Source organism: Camelus ferus, chromosome 3 (assembly GCF_009834535.1).
Source record: "Camelus ferus isolate YT-003-E chromosome 3, BCGSAC_Cfer_1.0, whole genome shotgun sequence".
In the NCBI taxonomy this organism is placed as follows: Eukaryota; Metazoa; Chordata; class Mammalia; order Artiodactyla; family Camelidae; genus Camelus; species Camelus ferus.
The window spans coordinates 93,744,860-93,772,126 of NC_045698.1; the positions used below are offsets into that span (position 1 = coordinate 93,744,860).

The window sequence follows — 27,267 nt, forward strand, 5'->3', positions numbered from 1 at the left end:
TGTTTGTGGACTTTTGAATGATGGTTTGGATATTGTTAAGTGTGAGTTGCTATGAGACCCCTGATGTCAACCTCAGGAAGTAAGTTTTATGTCTGAGTTAGGAGCTCAGAGTAGAGGTCTGGCTTATAGATAATTGGGGAGTCATAGGTGGGACTGGAACAAAGCAAGTGTAATAGATGAGATCACCCAGGCAGAAACTGTAGTGTGAGAAGAGAGGAGGGCTCAAAACTCAGTCTGTGTAAGTACTTTGAGGGCCGAGACTTGGGTTGTGCTTCTGTCCGTCTTGCACGGCACCTTCCCAGTGCTGCCCAGGAGTGCTGAACACATACAGGCCCTCGATTGGGCTTGCCACAGGTGATCCTAGTCAGTGCCCTCAGCCCCAGGGGAACATAGTATTTTTCATCTTTATATCTCCTACATGTTATTACCTAAAACCCTTTCTCACCAGGGACTTCTCTCCCTCAGTTTCCTTCCTCCTAGACACAGATGGCTCCAAACGGTGACCACCTTACTTGGCTGCTAAACTGCTGGTAGGTGGGACAGTCTTGAGCATCATGGTGTCCTTCCCTGGAGAGGAGCATTGGTTGTGCCTTTGTTCTGAAGGCAGCTTTGAGATGTCAGCGAAAGAAATGAGACACTGGTAGCATCTCCAGTAAATCACCTCCAATAAGGAGAGACTGAGGTTGGCACTTACTCAGTATTTTGGCTCCACATTCTTTTGTGAAGCTTGGATTTCCTTAGGGCCCATGGCAGATTCTTCCAAGACCCCACAGAGTAACACAGTCCCACAGGCCTTCTCCCTGTTATCAGTTAGGCATTCGTTTCTGTTTTAAGACAATTCCTTTAATCTCAGATCCCTTTCCTTTTCTGTAACTACTTGTCTAGCACTCTTGGCTGAATTTTTAAAAAATTGTAACTGATGTCTTTTCAGATACGAAAGTTAAAAAATTTATTGGATACATTTCTGGGGAATGATTTTTAGAAACTTTGATGTAGAAAGTTTGCTTTAAGGTCATTTTGTAATGCAGGTGGCTCTTAGTGTTGCATTATTTACCTGAAATGCAGCCAAATCGGTTTCCTTTCTGACAGTTTGGAGAGTCACAAAGTGTTTAATGAAGTAATGAGTGTTTAGCAGGCGTTGGTAGCTCATTGTTGGGTGACCCGGGCACTAACATAGGTGGTTTCTTTGGGGCTTCCCAGCAGCCTTGCAAGGCTAGGTGTTAGGAAGCCCAGTTTCTTAATGGTGGAAACAAGGAAGTGAAGGATCCTGCTCAAACTTATAGATGAAGAGGCGATGGGCCATCCTTCCAAGGCCAGGCTTCCTACCCTAAGGCCACAGCTCTTCTCTAACCCAAGCCTATATTTTGAAGAGTTGTGCAACAATTGAGGATGTGGATTGCAGTTCTATTTAGGAATGTCCTAGACCTTTGAATGAACAATGCTGCTATTCAAAATTGTTTCTTTGTTCTATTTAGGAAATTATTTTGGGAGGCTAAAAAGAGGCAATGTGCTCTTTGCATATTTTGAAGAACAGGGTAGCAAGCTACTGATAGGAAGCTGACCTGTAAATTGTTACATGGTTCTCCATGGCCTACCTCAACATTAGTTTATAATACTTGATTGATCAGTTATTTGTTGTAAGTCAGTTATAGATTGGAGGTCAACTTCTACCTGGATGTGGAAGTGACTTCCAGATAGAAGGTCTGCAGAGAGCAGCTAAAAAGTTTACTTGGCAAGTTAGAACTCTGTGTAGAGAAGATAAACTTGCTCTGCATTGAGAGACCCCAGCTTTCTGAACCACTGACCATATAGCTGTGGATACAGATGCGGGGAAGAGAGGGCCATTGTAATTCTGAACGTCTTAAAGAATGATTCTGTTATATAAGCTTGAGAATTAGTCTCTTCCATCTTCCTATTTGTTTAAAACTGCAAGCTTTAAATAGAAAGGTTTAACGTTTATGGATTACTCATACCCCCACAGAGATCAGCCAGGCCTCTTTCTCTTATGGGAATGACAGCACCCTGTTCCATTTGTGTGGTGTGTTTAGCTTGCTAATAAATAAAACTTTTTTTTTTCTGATTGCATAGTACGTTTTATAATTTGGAAAACACCAAAGTACAAAGGAGAAAAATATACCTGTAATCCTTCTGCCTATTTAAAAAAACAATACATGTGCATTTGTAATTTGTGATATGTACCTATATACGTATGTATATACGGTTGGGGTCATATTGTAGACTTTTTTTTTCTCAGTTGCTTTTTTTTCCCATTTCATATATGGTGAATACTTTCCCCTGTCAGTAGAACATTTTATTTTGTGGTATTTAATGGTAGTATTCCAATGAACAGAAAGGCCATACTTAATTTAACCAGTGCCTTTCTGCAGTAACTAACCATCTTCACCGAAGAGGCTTTGTGAGCCTCCCTTTTCTAAATGCTCCACATAAATGCTGTTGGTTCATCACAGAAGTATCAGGGAGTCATACCAGGTTCTTCCTGCTAAAGATTCTCAGGATCTTGATGCCCATGGAGATCAGGCATAGGTCCAGTTACTTGTTAAAGTAAACAGAAATTGTCGCCTAGATTGAATTGATCTGTTGAAGCTAAAAAATCTAGCCCTTTAAGTTACTTGAGAAGGTCGGAAGCAAATGTTATGTTTATAGGGCTTTATAGCCACCACTCTGACAGGTTAGGGCAATGGTGTAGGGAATATTTTCATAGAAATATTTCTCTTTCAGAGGTTTTTTCCTGATAAAGAAGGCTTGTTTAATTCGGGAAGAGTTATTTCATAGGAAATTAAATCTTTGTAAATCCTCTATCACATTTCCACACTTGCCAGTTCTCTGGCAAATGATGACTTCTGAATGGTTCAGAAGGATTTCTTAAAAGGAAACAATTCTATATTTTATATGTATTCATCTTCTTATTTTTGAAATGTATAGGTAGGGGAAACTTGTGTTTTCTCTTTGCATTTGTCTGTGGGTGATATTGCTGGTTCTCAGACTCGGAGTGTTCATTACTTTGGTGATTTTTAAAAACTTTCACCCGATGAGAATGTTTTCTTGGGCATGATGAATGGCTCCACAGAACTTTAAAAACACACACAGTGATGTTGGCCAGGCGCTGGAGACTTGCTGCTGCTTAGAGATCAGTAATTGTTACATCTTGGATTGGTATGCTTGGTGGTGTCTAATCATGTCGTGTGCTTGGGAACCATGAAAGAATTTTCTTTTCACGTCTCAGTGCATCATTTTTCCCAACATTGATCAAAGGCTGGAAAACTAGTATTATATACATAGCCAGGGTATTCATAACTGTCTTACATTCTTAATCTTCTGGCTATTTGGTTGAAATATATCTACGCCTCTTAAATATTGAAAGCATAATATCCTTTAACCTACAACTGCAGAGTTAAAATGAATTTTATGTGAATTATTTAGTTGTGGACCACATCTTCAGCTTTTTATATGCCACAGTGGTCTTGTTTTTTTCCCCTTCCATTGTCTGATAGTGAGGTCATTTTCAGTCCTCTGAGAAATTCTATTCCCAGCCAGATGCGGCTCATATATTAAAAGTAGCACCTGTGGCTAATATCACAGCAGCTTACCATAAATTTACATGGTAACTAGGATTATATCTGTCAAGACTGTTAAAAAACATCTAGATTTAATTTGATTTCCAGTATTGTAGAAGCTATCCAACATTTTGCTTCATAACTATATTTTAAAAGTTAAAAATCACTCCATTGTTAAGTTTTATAGCACTCCTAGTGCCCATTAAGTTGATTTGTTCAATGGAGGTCAGAGTAAAGCAACTTGGCTACATTAAGATCGGAAACCAACCCATTTGTGACAAATTTAGTCCTTTCGTGTGAATCTTCTCAACGTCTCTGCACTGATTGGATTCAGGTGTAGCTTATGTCAGTAGCATTTAACCTCAAAAGAATGAGGACTGTGATTGGGTTGTTGTAAATTATGGAGCATTTTGCCTTTGCTTGTTTAAATGTAACTGTTGACTCTGCTGCCCATGCCTGCCTGTTCCACCGCATCTGCCTGTAAATGAATAGTTTGGTTTTAAAGACATCTTGGAAAATTGGGGTACATGCCCTTGCTCCTTTCCCTTCTTTTTGTGACCCTTCCTAAACTGTTTTATTCCCCATTATCCTTTGAGTCATCTCCCACATGTTATGATTTGCACACCTGCAGTTATAAAATTATTTTGGGGTGTCATTATATCATGTTGTTCACCAACTTTCCAGCATTTATGAATACAATAATGATTCACCATAAATCAAAATAATTTACAAGTTACAGAGAATCTGCTCCTACAAATAAGAATTGAAAGATGAATTTCTCTGGTGTCCTCCCATTTGAACATGAGTCCTTAAAAAGAAGCCAATAACAACGTATTTCTTTGTATTTGTGAAAACTAAACTCGCAGTCCAGAACTGAATTAAAGTAGAAGTTCAGCCTTCTGGACATTTGTTTTTAAGGCATGTAAACAAATACAAGCCAATTAGGAAGTAAGTGATGTCTCTTCTGTAATCAGTGGTTGTAATTGCCTTAGCAATAATCTTTCTCCTAAGGGAGAGAATCCTAAGTGTTGGCACTGGGGGTAGGGCACTTACAGGGCCCCAGCACAGGGTTGCTAACCCTGAGCAGATAAATAGTGCCTATTTTAAGTTGGAACTCAGTTTGGGGGCACTTTCTGGGCAGTTGATAATCTTTCTGGAGGGAAGTTCGTATGCTTCTTTGAGCCTGAGCCTCACCAAGGAAGTGGAATGGTGGCCAAGAATGATTATGCTGAAAAGGTTGTAGTGATAGAAAAAACGATTAGGAGTGGAGGTAAAATTATATATATACATATAATTTTATATATATATATATATATATATATATATATATATACACACACACACACACATATACATTTAGTGTCGTTACCAGGTGTAATCAGTCACTTAATAGTGCAAGAAAGTAACTTAATGACCAACTTGGAACCTTCTAAAATATTTTTTTGGTGAATTATACATCTCTTGTGTGCGTAGGATGAATTGAGCTCCTACTTACGAATCTGGATTGCTGTTGCATCTGTGGAGAGGAGGGGTAAAAATACAATATGGATATGCCCAACACCACTCACTCGTACAGCCTTTTGTGATTGCTTCCTCCTCTGTCTTCTTTACCTCTTCCCAGGTCTTCATGGTTGACCTTTCTGCCCCCTCCTCCCACACTGTAAGCTCCTTGAGGGGCAGGGACTGGTCCCAGGGCGTGGAGACCAGGAAGGTGCTTAGTGCAGAGCAGCGGGTTGGTTAAATGTGTACATTTTGTACTTTCAGGAGCAGACTGATAGGAAGGTTCCGAATCTTCCAAACATGTTGAAGGTTTCAGATCTTATATGGAAAGCAGAACCATAAGAAATTGATAACTTGTTCTGCTCACCATGATTCTTTTTTCTCCTTAGTCTCCCATTACAGTTAGTAGCACAAGTGTGATTTTGTTTCTAAAGGTGTCAGTGAACATCCTGAAGGGGGTAGCAGTCGTGAGATTACTGGCAGTGGGGCTGCCCTGGCCATGTAGCCACCTTCAAGATTTCTGTATTTAGTCTGCAAAGGGCCCAAGAACTGCATCTGTCCAGTGGCCACAGATAGAAACTTAGGAGGCTGATTTTGAGAATAGAAGTAAAACTTATTTTAGAAGACCTGCCTATTTTCAGAGAGACGTATTATTTCACCTCAACTCAAAAATGAGTTAAATCCTAAAATAATCATTGAGGTGCACATGCCAGCTTTTGTCACTCATTAATGCCACATTACTTTAAGTAGTTTAGATATGGGAGAAATAGGTTAACTTAAAAGCCAAATGAACAAGTTTTATAGCACTAAATGTGTATAAAGTGCTTTTGCGTGCATTTGCTTATAAGGCAATATTTAGCTTGGTTCTTTCATAAATAACAGCTCATGTTGAAAAATGAACATTAGTATTAACTGTGTTTTTATTTAGAATTTTGTTTTAAGCCATGCAAAATAGTATTGTGTAATAGGTTTTTCAGATTATAGCATATGAGTAAAGTATACATTTCTTCTAATGAAATCTTCACTTGGCAAATTTTGGTTTTTATAATACAGTTGCTGTTGGATAAACAAATATATTCATTTTACATGAAAAAATTTTAATTTATTATATCAACAAACATTTAAAAATACATGTAACTTTTTCTTCACTAAATTATTAAAAGTAAGTTTTATTTTAAACATAAGGAACTTGATTATAATGAGACTGTGTTATAAATCTAATATTACAATATTCTGGGACTATAATTAAGAATGGGTTCTGCTGGTAAATGTTGGAAAGAGGCAAAGAAGAAAGTTACAATACATTGCCTATTTACAAATTAACCATTACCTGCCAAAAGCACATCAGACCCGCACAGCGGACATCCGCTAATCCAGTGGTTAGCCATTCCGGGCTCTAATGCACACTGTTTTACACGTTAACGGTTTTGAAGTTCCTGGCCAAAGCTGACCTTTCACATGTGCTCCGTTCACAGTAGGAATCTCCACTCGCTGCTTCCTGTCAGAATGGATTATAGTGACACAGCCCAGGGCTCACTTTGGCTGCAATTAAGTTTTTGATCAGAATTATTTCGTTCACAAACAATCACATTTGTTAAAATGTTACATCTGCCCTGAAAACCACTGGCAGCCTCTCAGTTTATCAGTGTGATGTGGGTGTAATTCTTCATTTGTTTTTCATAAAACGGCCAACCATCTTGTGTATGTTATTTTTTGTCGTTTGCTGGTTTCTGCCTTTCATTTCATTGGGTTTGGAAGGAAACTGTGTCTTGAAATTAGTATGAATCTGCTCGTCGACTTTGGGAATTTGAATGGAATTGTTTTTGGTGCAGAACAGAATTATCCAGTTGAGCCAAGACTCAAATATTGTTTTCAAAAATTGTTAGTGGTGGAACTCTTTTTCACATGAGGGAACGTTTTAGCTTTGTGAGTGTGGGGTTCGAGTTTTTTCTGGTCTGCAGTTCCTGTGGTCTAGGCCCACGACGTTGCTGCCTTTTGGCGTTGGTCATAATGCGTATCTCAGGCTCCATGAGTATTGCCATGGACTCTGGGTTCCAGAGTGAAACTGGCAGTGGCTGTGCTGGCCTTGTCTCGCTAGTTCTTCGACTAGCTTTTAAAAGTCATTTTCTCACTAAGAAATGCCAGCAGAGATATACTGAAGTAGCTCTTTCACTGACTCACCATTTTATGTCTACAATATGGTATGGGTATCAGTGGAACTCCTGGCTTTTATAGCTGATTTTCACTATTTGTCAAGTGACCTCACCCTTTTGTGAACCTCCCACATTGGAGAAGAGACTATTTGCATGGTAGTTTTGTGTGTGGGTTGGGGTACTGTGGGAGCACAGGATTAGAGTTTGGATTAGAGTTTGACTTAGAATGGAAATTAACCTTTGACTTACTGCGGTGTGAGAGTAGAGGCCAGGAAGTGGTGCTGAGGTGAGCTAGCATTGTGGGGGAAAAGGAATAGAGTTAGGAGGCTGTGAAGCTAGGAAAGTTTAGAAATTTTAATTACTTTAAAAAATGTATATATTTAGAGTGCTATTACAGGGACTTATCAGATTTTAGAAAACTGCATTAAAACACAAATTGTTTTCCCATTTGTTTTGATGTAATCAGAGTCATTTATTACAAACTCATAAAATTACAAGTGACAAAAGAAAGGTGTTGCACCAAAAAAAAACCAAACTCTCTCTATTTACCTTTAATTTTTAAAGTTTTTAAAATAAAGCAGAGCCTACTTATACTTCTAAAATCAAAAGCCTTTACTTAAATGGAATCATAAAATACTGGCTATAATATAACCTTCACTTTCTCTATTGTCAGATTTGTGAGCAGATTTTTCTTAAATCCATTATTGTAAGTGTGTTTTTAGTCTTTTTAAAATATCGTCTTTGGAGTTTCCTCCAGAAGACAAAGTTGTGGTTACCAGGGGGGAAAAGGAGGTGGTGAAGGGATAAATTGGGAGTTTGGGATTTGCAAGTACTAACTAGTATATATAAAATAAATAAATAGCAAGGTCCTACTGTATAGTACAGGGAACTATATCTAATACCTTGTAATAGCTTATAATGAAAAAGAATATGAAAAGAATATGAAATATATTCCTTTTATATATATATATATTACTGAGTCATTATGCTGTACACTGGAAATTAACACAACATTGTAAGCAAATTACACGTCAATTAAAAAAAAATCGTATTTGGAATATACCTGACCTTATTTGCTGTTTAAAGGAAGAAAATACTGAATAGTATTACATTTTAAGAGAAAACACCAACCTGGAACCTTCTAAAGAAGGCATTTGTGCATGTCTTTTAGCTGTCATTATTCAGTATGGCCCTGCCTTCTTGGAAAGTGGTACACAAACAGAAGGTGGACAGACAGAATTTCTAACTTATTACACGCTTATGTTAATGTAGTCACTGATTTTCCCATATTCAGATTTTGGTTTTTATACTTTTTTTTTTGTTTATTTGAGAGTCTGAAATTTTTAGAACTTTGTATCTGTAACTTGTTAATGCCCATGTAATATGTGTGGGGCATCTGCTGGGTCCTAGGAACCTTCATCATCTTTGAAGAGGGTTTTACTGAAATCTGAGGCAGTCAGGGGAAAGAGTGATGCAGAGTGCCCCAGGCAAGGCCAGAACCCAGAGACCGCTTAAATCCTGCACAGCGTCTACCATGTGTGGACACAATCTCCAGGCCTAAAACCTTCAGTGCATCTAAGGAAGGCAATAGATGAAACACATAAGAAGTTTCAAAAGCATTCACTGTGAAAGGCTGAGACGGACATTTGTGACTTGGGGGCTGTGCTCTCACAATATATGAAACTGAAAGATAAATTGGATGCTTAACTACCTTAAAGTTTTACTGGAGCTGGTAAAAATACTTCTGAGGTCCCAAATAGGTCATTTATGCAGAGAATCTAGATTCTTTCTAAAACTATCATGAAAAAACAAAACCTCACTTCCTAAACAATGTGCTTCTGGCTTAGGGAGACCCCAGTTTGTGCTATGAGAAGAATCTTTTTTGGTTTTTTTCTTTTTGAATCAGCAGGGAACACAGTGCTTACCTCCTTATGCTGGTCATGTTCCAGTGGGAGGAACCCTGCCATCATTGGTCCACCCGTTCCTCCCACATGAGGAAGCCAAGGCTGAGGGGGAGGAGCAACTCTCCCAAGGTGGGAGCGCCCTCTTTGCCTTCTTGGTCTTCTATATCACAGGCACTATTTCAGGCACTTTTCCATAACGTTCTGCATGGGCCGAGAGAGATTTAAAGTTAGAGCAGAACACCTCTTTTGTAAAGAAAATGAATTCAAACTGAAAATTATAAGGCATGCTTTTCTGAGCCTTGAGGATTTGGGCTGCAGTCCCTGCCAGTTCTAACCCTGTTGGTCTCATGAAGCACAGCTCTCCAGATTGTGCATTTCTTTCAGAACCACCCCCAGTTTATTTCTGACCTCATGCCCACTCTGCTCCATATTCACAGCTCAGCATATTTTTTGTTTTATTATAACCCTGGATTCTCAACTGGTCATAATCCTCCAAGTTTCCATGAAGAATAGATCTCAGAACACCAGGGTAGGCATAGCCCCAAGTTTGTTTGCACTGAGTGCTTGAGGGTAATGGAGACTTTGACCTCATTCTGAAACTCTACCAATATCATAATTTTGAAAACTTAACTTGCAGGTCATTTCAGAGCAGAATTCTGTTCTCCAAGCACTAAAGACAGAAAAACATGGAGCTCTTTTGCATCCTGACTGCTTGGAGTTCTTACAGCCCCTCTAAATAGTCCTCTTCTGGACAAATTTGGGAGCTCAGTGTGAACATTGGGTCGTGTGCTCACAGTCACATGTGTGGCTGGGAGAAATACTGGAGGGTAAGAACTCAGGTACCATAAGCCATGCAGAAAAAGGCATATACTTTATGATTCCACTTATATAAGATTCTTAGAGTAGTCAAAATCATAGGGACATAGAGTGGTAGTTGCCATGGGAAAGGAGAATGAGGAGTAACTGTTGAATGGGTACAGAGTTTCAGTTTTGCAAGATGAAGAGATATAGAGATGGATGGTGGTGATGGTTTTGCAACATTAATAATGTACTTAGCACCACTGAAATGCACATTTAAAAATAGCTAAGATAGTAAATTTTGTTCTGTGTATTTTATAATAAAAATTGGAGAAAAGTTAGAAAAAAAAAAAACAACTCATGTCCTATAGAAGTCTACTATGGGGACCGTTCCACCAGGCACGCTGCCTGCACATTGGAGGATTTAATGACACTGTCCTTGCTGTTTCAAGTTTGGTGGGTGGAGTATTTGTTCTAATAGCGTCAGTTGTCATAGTTTTGGCACAGCAGATGGTTGGTTAATACCTGAACTAACTGGTTGCTCTAATAGGTGCTCAGCTGAAGAAGACTTTATCATGCTCTCTAATGTTTTCACTGGGCATTGAAAAAGAGGATAAAAAAAGACTTCCTAATTTATTACATAAACCCCCAATTATTCAGTTCTTCAGTTTTGCCTCTGAAACTCCACAGTGTATGTTCAGAAGGCTTGGCTTAAGAAGGTATGTTTGTATACATGTCTCCCTTCTACATGATTGAACCATTTAAATGAAATTGTTTCTAAAACAGAAAATTCCCTATTCCATGCGAAATAATGCTGCTTACAAAAATAAGTAAAGAAGACCAGGGAGCCGCATGGAAAATGGTAGGATGTTTTACTGTTATAAGACAGTTCAGTGTACACAGTAAAGGAATATTACCATGACAGTTGTGGGAAGAAGGGCACAGGGAAACAAATAAAAACAAAATATGTAAGTTTTTCTTACTTTTTCTAAACCTTCTCTAATGCTTTATTTTTCTCTTGTAGTTAAATTTTTGAAATAAAAATTATAGGAAGGCTGGTTTTGCTATAATTAGCTTTTAGGTAAAAGAAAGAAATGAAAAGAGTATAATCTGACATCAGAGATTTGTCCTAAACACACACATGGAAGCCCTGGAGTGGGACAGACTTGGATTGGAATACCAGCCTCACTTTTTATGACATATGTGACTGTGGGCACATGACTTACACTCTTGGAGCCTCAGTTCTCTCCTCTGTAAGACGGGAAGGATGAACCTGTTCATAGGGTTCTGTGAATGCCTGGCCTGGAGTGGCTGTTTTTTCAATGCCCTTTGTGTTTCCCTCTTTCCTTCTCTGCCTGGAACCGTCTCAGGCCCTAAGATACATTGAGGTCCATAGTCAGCAAGAATTAATTACGTTCAGAGGGTGCTACTTAGTTAGAAAAGAGTATACTCAGGTGTATCCAAGTAAGTGATAAAACAATTTATGGTTAATGCTGATAAACGGAAAGTAATTAGAGATAAACTGTTCTTTGTGCCTATTAGATGCTGCTGCTATTATTATTAATTTATTTTCTTTCTTACTGAATTTCTCTGTGTGTATGAGGGCACTGTGCCACGCGATTGGTGCACATCATCTCCTGTGTATCCAGATAGGAAGCTTAACCCAGCCAACACATGTAGCTTGCTCAAGGTCTGGGTCTAGAACCCAGGTTTTGGATTCCAAGGCTGATACTCTTTCCATCTCATTGTACTGCTTCTGATACAGTAGATGTGTTTTTAAAATATTCTGTTCCTCTGCAAATCAATTTAAAAATTAGATAAATGAACCATAGTTTATCAGTTTCCCTACTGATGGACATGGACATTTATTCTTTCTGTTATTCTTTATTACTGTCAGTTTTGTAACATTTGTCCTTGTATTTCCTCGTGGACGAATGTGAAAGTGTCCTTTATATATAGATCTAAAAATGGAATTGCTGGGGTAACTCTCTGGTGTACAGATTAATAAAAAATGAAGGTTCAGGATTGTGCATAAGTCAGGGCTTGGGGACAGTCACATAGTAGCCCAGTGACAAGGCTCTTTGTCATTAGAGAACCACTATCCATGTATGAGGCCAGAATAACCTAAGCATGGTAACCTAAGCATGGTAACCTAAGCACTCATGTCTTCAGAGCAGCATGAGCAGATTCCAGAGTGGTTCTGGAAGTCTGGGAAGGTGTACATAAGATGGAAAGATCAAGTACAAGTGGGGCCTCAGTCCAGGTAGTGAGTACTTTCGGGCAAAAAAGACTCACTTTCTACCAAAATTCACTGTCGCTAGCACTAAATCAGAATGTTACCCATAATTCTGCAGATTTATCATTTATTACCGTAAATTTTTACAAATGTGCATAGTGTTAAGTTCAAGCCTGAATTATTAAATGTCTCTTACCTAAAAAAGGGTATTCCAAAATGATATTTTCTCTTTAAGTTCCCAAATCAAAAGGCTCCAGATTGTGATGGAAATGTAACTATTTGCTGTCTCCTTTGCTGTGAGTCTGAAAAATGGCGCTAGTCAAGTTGACTTAGCTTCTGCGCATTTGAGGATTGGTAGACTTAAGATGCTGTAGTGGAGATGGTGTTCGGCTGCAAATGCCTTAGTATCTATAGGTCCTGTCTTGTCCAGTTGTGTTTTAGTGATCTCATTGCTTTCAGTGGAGGAATCCTATTTTACACTGGTCTTTTGGGTAAGGATAATTATATATATTTGCATGGGTAAGCAAATTGATAAACTTGTAATAAAGTGTATCAGACCATTTCTTTGGCAGCACCAACCAGAACAGCTTGTGAAGCAGAGCTGTTTCCAATGGAGCATGAAAAGCTTTGAAAATTCTCAGTAATAGTAGAAAGCAGTATTTGAAACCACCCTTATACAATTGTTTGTTTTCCTCTTCCCCAACCAAGTTTATAAAAATTTGGTCGGACAGGCGTTTTGTTTTGATTTAAAATATTTTCAGTGAATTGTTATCTGCCGAATGCACATGTGTTCCTGCACTTTTTCTTTCACGATTGAAACTTTAAACCCTTCCCTTAAGTCCCCCTGAAAATCTCCCTCTGCCCAGTGAGGTTTGCATATGGGAGGAGGGTGAAGGGATTTGGACCCTGGAGAAACCTCACAATTTGAAATCTGCCTATGCAGTTGGATACCAGAAATGGCCATGGTTAGTGCCATATGGGCTCTTTGTTTTCCTCTTCTCTCAAGATTCCTCACCCCCAAAAGACTTTGGTTATTTTGAGCGTTTCAGTTTGGTTAATCAGATCATGACTGCCTCTGAGCATGGCAAGAGGCGTGATTTGAAGCACTTACAAAAATTTGGCTCATAGTAAGCCCCATAATTTGTTTTAAAGAATTACCTCTTCAGTGACATTTTTAAAAACCCCTGAAAGATTGTGGTTTATAACACCACACCTGGTCCAGATTGTCCTGGATGAATCCATATTTGCTTCACTGTAAATGATGTTGAGGGTGGAATTCTTGGATTGTTTTCTGTCTTGCAAGCCCATATGACATTGTACTGGTACCTGTGTGCGCACAAACCTCCTGACATGGGAAAGGCCAAGCCAGCCTCCCCCTGAAATGCAGGTTGGCTGCGTTTATTCTGCATGTTCCTAGAATGAGGAAATGATATGACAATAAACAGAAATGCCCTTGCTGAAGAGAGAAGGGAAGCTGGTGTTTATCTGGTCAGGTGGTTTAGATTAGCCATGATGCGGCTCTGTATTATGTTACTTTAAATCATTGTGTCCCAACAGGACATAAATTATGAAGATTGTTACAGTATGTTTCATCCTATGTAAGATCAACAAATTGGAATAATTTTTTTATAGGAAAATCACAGTGCTTTTGGCAAGGCTATTGAAGCCTTTAATTTGACTGGAGTATTTCTCAAATATTATTGCCTAATATATAAAGTATGATTTGCATAGGGTATGAAATAATAAACTTTTGAAAACCAAAGGGAAGACTTTCTCTTTAGCAGTTGCATCAAATGTCAGAGCACTCCGACTCCATCGGGATCTATATGCTCTCTTTGTTCCAGTGCTTTAGAACCAATTGCATTCTTTTGCTCTGATGGGATTGTCACCGAGCCGTGCAGGTCTTGCTGCAGAGCTGGAGCTGTACTGTGTGCTGCCTGCCTGTCAGTCCTCACCTGCACAGAGACAGTGACTGCTCTGCAGTGCAGCTCAGTGGGAGCCTGCTCTAAGGAGGGGAAAGACTTTCCCATTAATATACGTCTGGGAAAACAAACCATTCTTTTTTCTTTCAGGATTTTGTGAATTATTAAAAAAAAACACTGAAACTACCCAAAACCCTACTTGATCAATAGCCGAAGTTAAAGTAATTTATTTAGGAATATTACAATAAGAATTGACTCAAGTAAGCATTTATTCTTTTAAATGTTTCCTCTATTCATTGCTGTTTTCTGAGTTATTAACCTTATTTGTGAATTTTACACACACACACAATTTTTCATTTGTACTCAGGATGTAATTAAATTTTTTTGGCTATACAGACCAAATTTTCTAAATTAAAAAAAAATGGTGTAAAATTACTTTGTGTAGGATTCAAGCAAATTGGAACCTTTTCAGTGTTTCACGGTAGCACATTTTCTGTGCAAAGCGCCCTCCATGTTCTTATGACACCTCCTTATACTCACAGTGAAGTTAAGAGGTAGTAGAGCTTCTGAATGACGGAGACTGGGAGAGGTTGGAGAGGTTTAGAATTTGCTTAAGGCTGTGGAATGAGACAGAATTGGGATTAGAACTTTTTAGGATGTGATGACACCCCCCACTAGACTTGTGATCTTTTGCTACCAAAAATAGGGCAAGTGCTGAACTTATTTTTACTCTCTACGTGCCTCAAACCCTGATTTTTCTCTTTTCATTCTTTAGTGATACTGTTTAGTGACACAAAACCAAAAAAGTCCCTAATTTCAATCTATAAGGGTAGGAATAGAGCTCTCCTTAAGCCTCAACATAACAAGTTGAGGATAAATTCTGAATATATTTGTGGTTTGCTTCAGCTCAGTGTCTGAAGACTCTTGACAGGTTCAAGGACCTTTCCAAGTTCACAACCTGTGTGAGCAGTCTGAAACAAATAAATACAGATGACTTACGAGATGGTCTCTTCCCTCATCGGGCTTCTTCTGGATTGGTACCGTTTTCTGAGAAGTGGGTCTGGCAGGCTGTTTTCTTCCTGTGATGCGTTGCAGCTGTCTATCACTAGACGTCCTCTGTGGGATTATCAGGAGGTCTGATGGGGCTTGAATATTTGGGTATATTTTTCCTTTGGAAAATATTGCAAATGTTTCTGAAACTGTACTTAAAAACTCTTAAAAGGAGAATTGATTCTCTTTATAAATAAATAAAAGAAAGGGTAAGTATGAGTTCATTGATGTTGTACAGACCTTTTTATACCATCAGGTATTTTGTGATGTGAAGTGGAATGAGACTGTTTTACAAAATGTGTACTGCATGTAGAAAATGTATTTACTGTGACATTAAGCCAAATTAGATATTGCTTTGTTTCTTTAAAATATATTTTGAATGCCCCTGCCTCCAGATGGTGGGCGAGTGGGTATTCTTACTCCCCTGAACCCCATTTTCTTCTTCCACTTTTTTGGTTATTGTTATAGGATCTTGACTTTTAGTTTAATGTCCCAGTTTGAGCAGAAAGAAATCTTTTTGTCTTTTCTGCCCTTTCTTTCTCTTTTTAAAAATAGGTACATACACATGTAATAGGGCAAGACAGTTTCAGATATAAACTGGAATTACATAGTGTAAGTAGTAATTGTATCTCTTAAAAGGAACCAGTTGATTATAAAGAAGAAAAGGTAGGGAGTAGACTACCATTTTGCATATTACTCAATTTTAAAAAATGCATTTGGTCAGATCCTCCATATATCGTAGTGGTTTGGATGCATGAAGTTGAAACCTAGGGGGTTTTTTGGGTATAAATTTGATTTTTGTAAATTTTATAATGATGTCAGTATGAAGGAGTATAAATCGTAACTCTTAAAGGGTTTTTGCTAAAACAAAACAGACAAAAACCTTTGATAGTCCTTGTAGTACCTCTCCCCTCGTAAGCCTCCTCAAAGCTAACAAATATGGGTTATCAGCAGATTAGGAAGGAAAATCTCCAATGGGACTTTTCTAAGGCAACTAATTGGCAATAATGAACAGCAGCAATGAACAGTAAGGCATCAGCACTTATTTTGACATGAGGGAACTGGGTAGAAGTGGGTTCTCTGGTGACCAGACTCCTTTTGGGGTGATTTTGAAACCACTGTTTCAGTCTGCTTTAGCTGGGAAAGGATGGATAGAAAACTGGTGAAAGGTGCTGATTCCAAGAGAGCAAAACTGAAGGATTGTGAGAAATTCCAGAAGGAGCTAATCAGGCTGAACTGTTGGTCTGCCCAATAGTAGCTGATGATGATATGGGGAAATGTAATTTAAATTTACGTGCACAATTCAGAAATGAGTGCTGTCTTTTGGGGGAAAGGTATTCTCAGTTTGCGATCATCTTGGCCAGAATGCCTTTCTGGTACACACCAGCTGTATGAAATCTATCCAGTGAGAGAACTTTCACTGAAAATGGAACAGAAAGGAACGGGTTTTAGGTAAAATTGTGTCGAGGTGTTTGTGTGGGTTTAAGTCTGCTGCCTGGAGAATAGTGGATTCATACCAGCAGACCTCCATCAGGAGTCTCCCTTGCCTGGGAGTTCAGGAGGAATTTACTAATGTAATTATAAATCCTAATTGTGCAAAGAAAACTGTTTTGCACTTTGTCTTTTCATTTAACAGTGTATATTGAAGGTGGTGCCATTCTCATTAGCTAAAATAGCTGCCTTATTTTTCCAAATGGCTGTTTAGGAATTATGGTTATTGCAAAAAATGGTGACTTAAGAACTTATTTTAAAGGATCTACAATGTTATGGTTCTGTGAGTACAGTTTTGTTGTTTGTTTGGTTGTTTCTGGTTTTTTGGGTTTTTTTTTTGAGTACAACTTTTGAAGGTTCTGTTAGAAGTGAGTGTGCTGTCTCACACACAGATGGTGTCCTTACTACCACTAGCTGAAAGGGCACAAATTCAGCCTTGGGCACAGCAGAGTGGGTGGCTTTTTCAGTAGCTTGAGGGCATTGTTTCAAGTGCCTGGGGAAGCCAGTTTTAATTTCAGAGTTGGATATTCTTGGTTTGATTTATTTGAAACATTGGGCTCTGTAGTGAATCGAGTAGAAGGCAGGTAGACTAGTGGCCCTGGATTGATGGGGACTGTCTGCCCCAGGCACACAAATCCTGAACTGACTAAGGAAGGGTCATCAGGTAAGACTGGCTTCTCAGGGAGACATGAGTCACCTGCTTCGCTAAGATGCTCACCAACAGATTACCAGTTCCACTGGAAATCTTCCTTTGAGGATACCCACATAGAGAAACAGTTTTAAATATGTTTCTAGTTTTCTCAGCCTCACCAAGGTAAATTTCTTTGGCCTTATTGTTCTTGTAGTAGGTTTGGAAAGGAATTCTTTTTTTTCCAGGCCATATACACTAAAATGTTAAAGTCTTGTTGATGATAATAAACACTAACATTAACTGAGTGCCTAATAGAATGCCTGTCATACTGTAAAGTCTGTTACATGAATTATCCCCTTTTTACATATGAGGAAACTGAGGCTCATTTTAAATGTTAAGTAATTTCTCTGAGGTCACATAGCTAGTGAATATCAGAGCTAGGACTTCAACCTAGGTCTCTGACCCTAAAGTCTTTGCAGTTGACCACTGTGTCAAAATACCAGTGATAATTTGGAGAAAAGAAACATGATCAAATACATCTTTGGTTAGATCTGTTCCTTACACTTCTCATGTTGCTAGTCGAGAATATTTTTCTGTTGCCTGAAAATTAACATCTGATGTTCCCTTTGCAATGGTTAGAACAGTTAACAGTGTTTTCCATGAGAAAGTAATTGTGACACATGTAATCATATTCTGGGGCAAAGTACGCTTTTCCTTGGTGCACCAAGCAATGTTTGTGTGATTGATCAGTCACCAACACCAAGGGAAGGTCCCGTCCTGTGACATGTGCGTGCTTGGCAATGATCTTGCTGTGCATTTTGCTTAATAATTTTCATTATTTTTAATTAAAGTTGAAGAAGTGCAGGCTCTAGCTGAAATTAAGGTAGGTTGTGTTGCCGGAATCTGGTAATTACTTTAATTGATCACAAGATAGTTTCCTTGATCACCAATTAGACTAAATTGCCGATCATGTTTCAAGACGTGAAGAAATGCCCAAACTGATCTCTGTAATAGTGTTTTCATTTCTAATCAGACATAAATATCATTTCCTTCCATAGCAATTGTATTTTATGAAAGAAGGGTTATAGGCCTACAAACATAAAGGTGATTCATAAACAATAGAGTTCTAATTCATTGAACTAGTAAAGGAAGTATTTAGAGGCTTAATGGAGGTTGTACTGGGGAAATTACTTTGGAGTTGCTGGTGCTCATTTTCTTAGTGGGAGATATGTTCTTTTTTAGTGCATAATTAAAATAGTCTATAATCAGAATATAAAAGGCAGCTGATTTAAAGAATGTATATCAAAGAGAATTGCTCTGAGTAATGACAGATAGGTACTGTAAATATGTGCTAAAAGTTAAGTCTTAGAACTTTAATAAATCATACATGTTATTTGGACTGAAACTGTTTTAAATTCAGGATGCTGTTAAACATTTCACAGATCGATACAGGATTTTTGTTTTGGTTTTGTGCATCTGATAGTCTTTCATATTTTCATGGAATAAACTGAAACAAAAGAAACTTTAAGAAAAATTAAAGTTTCCAAAGAATACTTGATTTTGGGGTTCATGGAAAAATCTTTTAATTGCTGATGGTTTGAAGATTTCCAAATGACAAACTTCATTGGCCCAATTTACTGTGATTGTAATGCTTACATTCCTTAAAATGGCAGAGTGACTTAAAAAGTCATACTTCATCATGCATTCATGGACTTGTTCATAAAATGTTTGTAATTTGCAATAGGGGAAAGACTGAAACCATTATCAGCCATTATATGCTATTTGTTGGACATATGTTTGTTTGAAATGGCTGTGGCTCAACAGAACATGGCTCATAGACAAACTATGCTGTAAATTGGCACTAAAAACCCACCTAAACAGGTAGGCATATGTTAAGAAGTTAACGTGAGCCAAAATATTTTAATATGAACCAGGTTACATACATTGCAGGATCCCAGCTTCCTTTAGAGTGAGACCTTCATTTGCATGGCTTCTTCATTTTTCCCCAAGCTAACTAACTTTAATAATAGATTATGTATATACTGGTACAAAAGTCCAAAGGTACCAAGGAGTATAGTAAGCCTCTTCCTGTTCCTCATTCTCAACCACCCAGCTCTCCCTCACCTCCCCCCATCATTCACTATTACCAGATATTATGTATCATTCCAGAGATACTAATGCATATAGTTTCTTTTCTTCCCTTTTTATACAATTCTTAGATGATTGTTATGCATTTTTTCCATTTAGTAATGTATCTTGAAGGTATTTCCATGTCACATGATAAGTAGTTTTCTTATTCTTCTTAATGGCTATGTAGTATTCCAGAAATAATTGTACTGTAATATATTTTAATTAGTTTCCTGTTGATGGTCATTGGTTCTTTCAAGTCTGTCGCCATTATAGGTTGTGCTGCAGTGACCATTCTTGTAATTTATGTATGAGTAGGTCTACAAGACATATTCCCAGAAGTGGAATTGCTTGGCTGAAAGACATAGTTATACTTTTTCCCAAGGGCATAGGCATTTTTTATTTTGATATTGTTGAATTTTCTTCCATAGTGATTATTATATCAATTTATTTTCACCAACAATATGAGTTCCTTTTCTCCTATATCTTCATTAACAGAATATTATCAAACTTTTTGAACTTTGCCAACTGATAGGTTTAAGTTAGTTACCCCCACCCCAATTTATTGAAATAAAATTGACGTATAACTTAGTTTTAACCTGTACTTCCCCTATCAGGTATGAGATTGAGCAGTATTTATGTTTAAGAACCATTTGTTTTCTTTTCTGTTATCTACTTTTTCTATTTACTTGTGCCCATTTAAAAAAATTGAGTGTTTGGTCTTTTTCTTATTAATCTGTCAGAGCTCTTTATATGCTTAGTAAATATGTACTGCAAATACAGTTTGTTGTCTGTCTTTTAATTTTGTTTGTTGATTTGTATTGCCTTACAGAAAAAAAATTGAATTTAGTAAGATTTGTTTATTTTTAGTAGTGGTTTAAAGTTTTCTTTACATATAGAATTTATACATTTCTTGCTAGGTTTGCTTCTAGATAATTTTGAGTGCCATTTTAGATGGGAACTTTTCTTCCAATATATTTTATAATTCATTGTTTTTATAAAAAGACTTGATTTTTTTGGACTTGTTTTATTCTTGACTTTAATGGGAATTCTTCTAGTGTTTCCCTGTTAAGAAAAATGTTGCCTTTTGAACTGAGAATGTATTTTATCATTTAAGGAGGGGCGTGTATATTCTTATTTAATACATAGTAAATATTGAATTTATCAAATATCTTTTCAGTATTTATGGAAGTCATATATGATTTTTCTTTTTTGGTTCATTAATATGGTAAATTATATTACTGATTCCCTAATACTGAACCATCCTTGCATTCTTAGAATAAATCCTATTTGCTCATGGTGCTTTGTTCTGTCAATGCATTGCAGAGTTTTGTTTATTAAGATTTCCATATGAGATCAGTCTATAGTTTCATTATTATATGCTATCTCTGTGGGAGTTTGGAGACAATGTTATGATAGTTTATAAAAATAATTTAGAAATATCCTTTTTCTATACTCTGGAACAGTTTAATTAGTATTAGAGTGAACTGTTCCTTATAGCTTTGGTATAATTCCTCTGTGAAATGATTTGGAACTGTTATTTTTTGGTGTTACTCTTAGACATGTTTCTCTTTTATAGATATTTAATTATTTAGATTTTTTTTTAGCTTCTAGGGTCAGAACTATTTTACCTATGTTTTATAATTTATTTGTGTAAATTTTGTATTTGTTTAAAATTAATTTTTTTAAATTGAAGTATAGTTAATTTACAATGTTTTAGTTTTTGGTGTACAGCATAGTGTTTATAACTATACATATATATTCTTTTTCATATTGTTTTTTATTATAGGTTATTACAAAATACTGAATATAGTTCCCTGTGCTATATAGTAGGACCTTGTTGTTCATCTCTTCCGTATATAGTAGTTTGTATCTGCTAATTGCAATCTCCTAATTTATCCCTCCCCGCTGCCTGCTGCTTTTGCCCTTTGGTAACCATAAGTTTGTTTTCTATATCTGTGAGTCTGTCTCTGTTCTGTAAATAAGTTCATTTGTATCATTTTTTAGATTCCACATATAAGCGATATCATATGATATTTGTCTTTGTCTGGCTTACTTCACTTAGTATGATAATCTCTAGGTCCATCCATGTTGCTGCAAATGGCATTATTTCATTCTTTTTATGGCTGAGTAGTATTCCTTTGTATATATATACCACGTCTTCTTTATCCAATCATCTGTCAATGGATATTTAGGTTGCTTCTGTGTGTTGGCTATTGTAAAGAGTGCTACTATGAGCATTGGGTGCATGTATCTCTTCAAATTAGAGTTTTCTCCTGATATCTGCCCAGGAATGGGATTGCTGGATCATATGATAAGTCTGTTTTTAGTTTTTTAAGGGATCTCCATACTGTTTTCCATAGTGGCTGCACCAATTTACATTCCCACTGACAGGGTAAGAGGGTTCCGATTTCTCCACACCCTCTCCAGCATTTATCATTTTTGGACTGTTTAATGATGGCCATTCTGATTGGTGTGAGGTGATACCTCATTGTAGGTATCATTTCGATTTGCATTTTTCTGGTAATTAGTGATATTGAGCATCTTTTCATGTGCCTATTGGCCATCTGTATGTCTTCATTGGAGAAAAGTCTGTTTAGGTCTTCTGCCCATTTTTTGATTAGATTGTTTGTTTTTTTGTTATTGAGTAGTATGAGCTGTTTGTATATTCTAGAAGTTAAGCCCTAGTCTGTTGCATCATTTGCAAATATTTTCACCTATTCTGTAGGTTGCCTTTTCATTTTGTTTATGGTTTCCTTTGCTGTGCAAAAGCTTGTAAGTTTAGTTAGTCCTATTTGTTTATTTTTGTTTTTATTTCTATTGCCTTGGAAGACTGACCTAGGAAAACATTGCTACAGTTTATGTCAGAGAATATTTTGCCTATGTTCTCTTCAAGATTACTAGTGTCCTGTCTTATGTTTAAGTCTTCAAGCCATTTTGAGTTTATTTTTGTGTGTGGTGTGAGGGAGTACTGTAACTTCACTGATTTACATGTGGCTGTCCAGCTTCCCAACACCACTTGCTGAAGAGACTGTCTTTTCCCCATTGTATATTCTTGCCTCCTTTGTCAAAGATTAATTGACTGTAGGTATGTGAGTTTATTTCCAGACTCTGTATTCTGCTCCATTGATATGTATGTCTATTTTAGTGACAGTACCATGTTGTTTTAATTACTGTAGCTTTGTAGTATTGTCTGAAGCCTGGAGGAGGAGTTATGCATCCAGTTTCATTCTTTTTCTTCAGTGTTGCTTTGACAATTCTGGGTCTTTTGTGATTCCATATGAATTTTAGGATTATTCTAGTTCTATGAAAAAAAAACCCTTATGATTTCTTAAAAATTTTTTACATTTGCCTTTGCCCTTTAATTTCTAGTGACCGAGTTTTGCTTTGTGATCCATTGTAAAGTTTTCTTTCAATTATTTGGATTTAGGCTCTATGTTTATTGATTGGAAAAATGTTTGGTCTTAAAAACATGACAGAACCAATATACTTTTTTCTTACTTAATTTAAATCATTATATAGATCTTGGGTTTTTTTTTGTTTGTTTCATTTTAATCATGTTTTTCTTTATTTAATTATGAATATTTCTATTTTTATTTTTGTTCTTCTTGTGGATACTATTACACCTATAATTTTACATAGCTAATATAGTCCTCCATTTCTTTAGAAAGCATTTCTTTAGGTAGTGGTCTTCCCATTAAGCAGTGTCAAAATTACACTCCTGTTTTCTCTTCACCATACAGTTTTAGTTCATATTATTTTTTAGTTCTAGTGCTTATGTTTTATACCTTTAACTATACTTATATCTAACATTTGATCTTTTAGCTTTCAGAGTTTTTTCTGAAGTTTAAATATTTCTTTGCAACTTCAAAGATTTTTTTTTTACTTTCATCTACCTTCCCTATTTCTGTTTCCTTCCACCCTTTTAGTAGCTTATAACATTTACATTTTGTTCCATGATTGTAATCCCCACAAGTGTTTTAAATGTATTCCTAGAGCTGAGTGAATTTATTACTAACTGCCAATACCTTTGGTATAGTTTCTCCGTTCATCTTTTGGTTACTTATAGTTCATCCTTTAATAAGTTTCCTTAGGAAGGGTGAATGGGAATTATTCCCTGACTTACTGCATTCAAAACAATGTATGTCTCCTGCATTAATTTTGAACAACAGTTTAGCTGGGTATAAAATTCTTTGCACATTCATTTCCTAAAGTATTTATGGGCATTGCTACTCTGACTTCTGTGTTGAATGTTGATGTGTGGAAGTTTGAAGTCAGTCAGATTCTTTGCATTGTTATTGGTGAATTGATCTTTTTGACTAGATGCCAAAGGGATTTTTTTTTTATCTTGAAATTTACTAACTTTACTAGGATTTGTAGACATGACTGAGTTCTTACAATGTATAGATATAATTTAAATTGTTTCTTCCTGAAAATTTTTCTTGAATTACATTTTTTCTGGGTTTTTTTTTTTTTTTTTTGATTGTTCTCTGATTGACAGTTATCTATGTGGTAGATCTACTTTGTCTTCTGTATTATTTTCTAATTCTTATAAACTCTTAATTTCTACTTCATTTGCCCATTTTCTCAGTTCTGTCCTCAAAGCTTTTTATGGAGTTGATGGTATCTATTCTACCTTGGGCTGTTGGCAGCTTTCTTTGGTGGAATGGTTTTAGAAAGCCTGTGCTTTTAGCTAGCTCAAGATCTTTAGATTCCAACTGCCCTCTTGGTAACAAGTAGGTAGGGCTGTAAAAATAAATCTTTGAAAGAAGAGACAGATGCTTTTCACTATCTGCCAAGTCTGCTGTTTAGTCATATTTATTCCTTATTATATTCCAAATAATCAAAATTCCCCTTTGAGGTTTTGCTTTTTCCCTCTCCTGCCTACTCATCTCACTTCCTTGCAGGAATTTTTTTACTTTAATTTGAATTTATATTGTTATGGATGTTTTTAATTTGTGAATTTAAAAATAAATATTTGAAAGATTATTTGGTTACATTATGTGGAAGAAGGATTATGGAGTTGTCTCTTTGCTCCCAGAGCAGATTGAGTTTTCTTTCCCCAAGGAAGAATTAGGATTAAGTCATGCATAAATAGTTTATCAGGCTTTGTGATATTTTATTAAATGCAAGTATTAGATGACAGTTGAAGGGAAATATGTAAAGCTGAGAAAAATACAAATTTGGAGGTCCTTTGAATGTGCTCTTTTTGTTTTTTAACATTGTATGTAGATAGGGTAAATGCTTTTTCATTGATCCATGTACCTCTATAGGATGTGAGTGTTCTCCTTTAAGTCATTTGTGATGGAATAGATTTTGTGACTATGCTGATAGCATGCTGGTGGTCAAAGATTTGAGGAGCACTTCTGATCATGTTCACATCATCCACTTGTCCATTTGGCTTTTGGGCAATGGTAAAGGATTCTAAGCATCACTTTGGACATTTGAGGATAGCATGATTCAGAGTAATTGTGGCCACTAGGGCTTAAGGACTTGGACGGTGACTGGCTGTGCCCACCTCATTTCTTGGTATGAAGTGTATCAGGGTGTTATGCCACAGTGTATTATCTATTTATCTGGTATATGTGTGTCAGTCTCTACTCATGGCACATGGGAAAGGAGAGGGCCATTCTTCTGGTGGACAGCAACTGGAGTCTTAGATTCTCATGGCTGTGGGAGGGCTCACCTCCTATTAAGTTTTATAAGGTTTATGGTATGCAGTTTGGCCAGAAGCAGTTGTGGTAGCAGTATGTGCCTTTTGTGCTCTCTTACTCTGTGCCAGGTGCTGTGCTAAGTGCTTTTATATCCCGTACCTCGTTTTTAGTTAAAGTAATTACGTGAGCTTTTAATTATTATACCCAATTTACTGAAAGAAAATTGAGGCTCGGAGTTAAATCACATGACAGTTGAGTAGTAGAATTGGGATTTGAATCCAGGACTCTCTTATTCAAAAGCCCATGTCCCTAGTGTCTTTATTACTGTCTCTCAGGGGTGGTGATGAGATTGTAAATTTTCTAAAGCTAAGTGAAAATAAGGCCTTATAGGCAAACAGGGTCAAATTTTTCATAGTATATCATTTAAAACAGCTTAACTCTGTCTGAATAATTAAAACAAACTCTCTCATTCAACTTATCCCTTCCTCTCACAATCTAGAGAATCAGATTATGAAATGAGAAGGAGTGGGAGAGTGAATATTGTTTTCCCATTTATAATTCCATATGTGGTTAAATGGATTTTTCTTGAACTTCCTTCCTTTTCTTAATAGAGAAAACCATTAGGCATTAAATGTCAAAATGGAACTCTGTCGTGAATAAAACCAATTCTGAGATAGGAATCATGAATGACAGAACTGTTTGAAAATGGTATCTTCCATATTTCTCACTGTTAACTTGGAAATGCACTCTTATGTCATTTGGTGATCCAAAAAACATAACCTAACTAACATCAGATTGATTTTTCTGGATAAGGGTAACAAAGTTAAATATTTATTTATGTGGCTGTAATGGGTACTGCCCTGTGAATTCCACTGTAACTTTGTAATTAATGTACCATTACCTTAGAGTCTTACCAAGTATTTCTGCCTTCTGGACACGAAAAAGACAAACTCTCCTATTGTTTGCAATTACCCTCATAAAAATTTGAAAGCAAGCAAAAAAAAGAAGTTTTTTTTCCCCCTTTCAGGATAAGTTTGCCTTCTGCTTAACAAAATTTAGGTTTGCACTTTCCTTGTGGTGTGAAGACAGGTCTCCACTTAGGCATGTGACTGGGTCTGCAGCCCTCTGCCCTGCGGCAGGGTGCTTTCTCTTTGAAATAGCAGTGCTGGGCAGTACCAAGAAGACCCTGAGCCCGTCCTTCTGTCCCACTCTGGATGTCAGTGAAAATAATCTTTCATCCCCTCCTGTCCTGCCTGGGTGATGGGCTGGTGGTTCATTTCTGTGAGAGTTTTTGCTTAAGACACACTCGCAAGACCTTTTTCCGTAGTCTTTGTGGTTGATGCCCTAGTTAGCAATCCAGTCCTTACAAACAAAAGGAGCAGTGCTGCAGAAGTGACTCCTAAGATTTGGGGCCAGGTAGTGAGATCCAGGATAATGGGTTGAAGGGAAATTATTCCTGTGCTATTTTGGAGAGTCTCGTCCTGAGGACAATTAAACAGTCCAGACAGGTCACTGGGTGAGACCAATTTCCTGCTTTGTTTATTTGAGCCTGATTGTTTTTTACCATTGAGCAGCTGGTCACAGTCCAGCTACACCGCTCCCCCAGCTCTGTGGAGAGGATTCCCTTCCATATTCGACTTTCCAGGCTTCCCTAAGGGTTGTAGCCATATCTTTATCTGGTTGGATTGCTCTCATGTTTTCTCTCTGGTCTGGGGCAGAAGACTCTTGGTCATCACTTTGGACTTCATCTTATGCAGGCTTTTGGCTTTAATGTCCCGCATCTTATGCAGGCATTTGGCTTTATGTCCCGAGTTGCCCTACAAGCAGAGAAGATGAATCATCACCCGGAGTGGTTCAATGTGTACAACAAGGTAAATAAATTGCCTTATTTTGGGATCACCCTCATTATAGAGTTTAAGAAACTTCTTTCTTCATTTGTTTGTTGTCATCCTGTGCAGGTAAGTGTCCTTGTGCTTAGGTAAATATTCAGTTATTCTTTCTCTCAGAATCCCTACAGATTGCTAACAGATTTTCAGATCTGCTCAAGAGAACATTGACTAAGTTCTTTATTTTCATGCTTGTCTTCTACTGAAACTAGTAGGAAAAACTTGGGCTGAATTAGGCTCTGGAATTAAACTTGAATATCAGTCATGTAGATAAATTTTTAAACCCTCAGGATAGCAAATAAGATATAGCCTTAATTATCTCATTGAAATAAATTTGCTC

At 37.1% G+C, this 27,267-nt stretch overlaps 1 protein-coding gene across 6 annotated transcripts in view; it reads left to right on the forward strand.

Moving 5' to 3' along the window:
- Positions 1 to 27,267, forward strand: part of PCBD2 (pterin-4 alpha-carbinolamine dehydratase 2) — a 45,399-nt gene that overhangs the window by 16,706 nt on the left and 1,426 nt on the right. For 2 of the 6 annotated variants that reach the window (XM_032476780.1, XM_032476782.1), the window contains one exon: positions 26,760 to 26,912. In XM_032476780.1, coding sequence (XP_032332671.1) covers positions 26,760 to 26,912 — 153 coding nt within the window. Of the gene's footprint in view, positions 1 to 22,941; positions 22,947 to 26,759; positions 26,913 to 27,267 lie in introns of those variants that run through there. The other 4 variants (XM_032476783.1, XM_014554973.2, XM_032476784.1 and 1 more) reach the window with 3 other exon arrangements.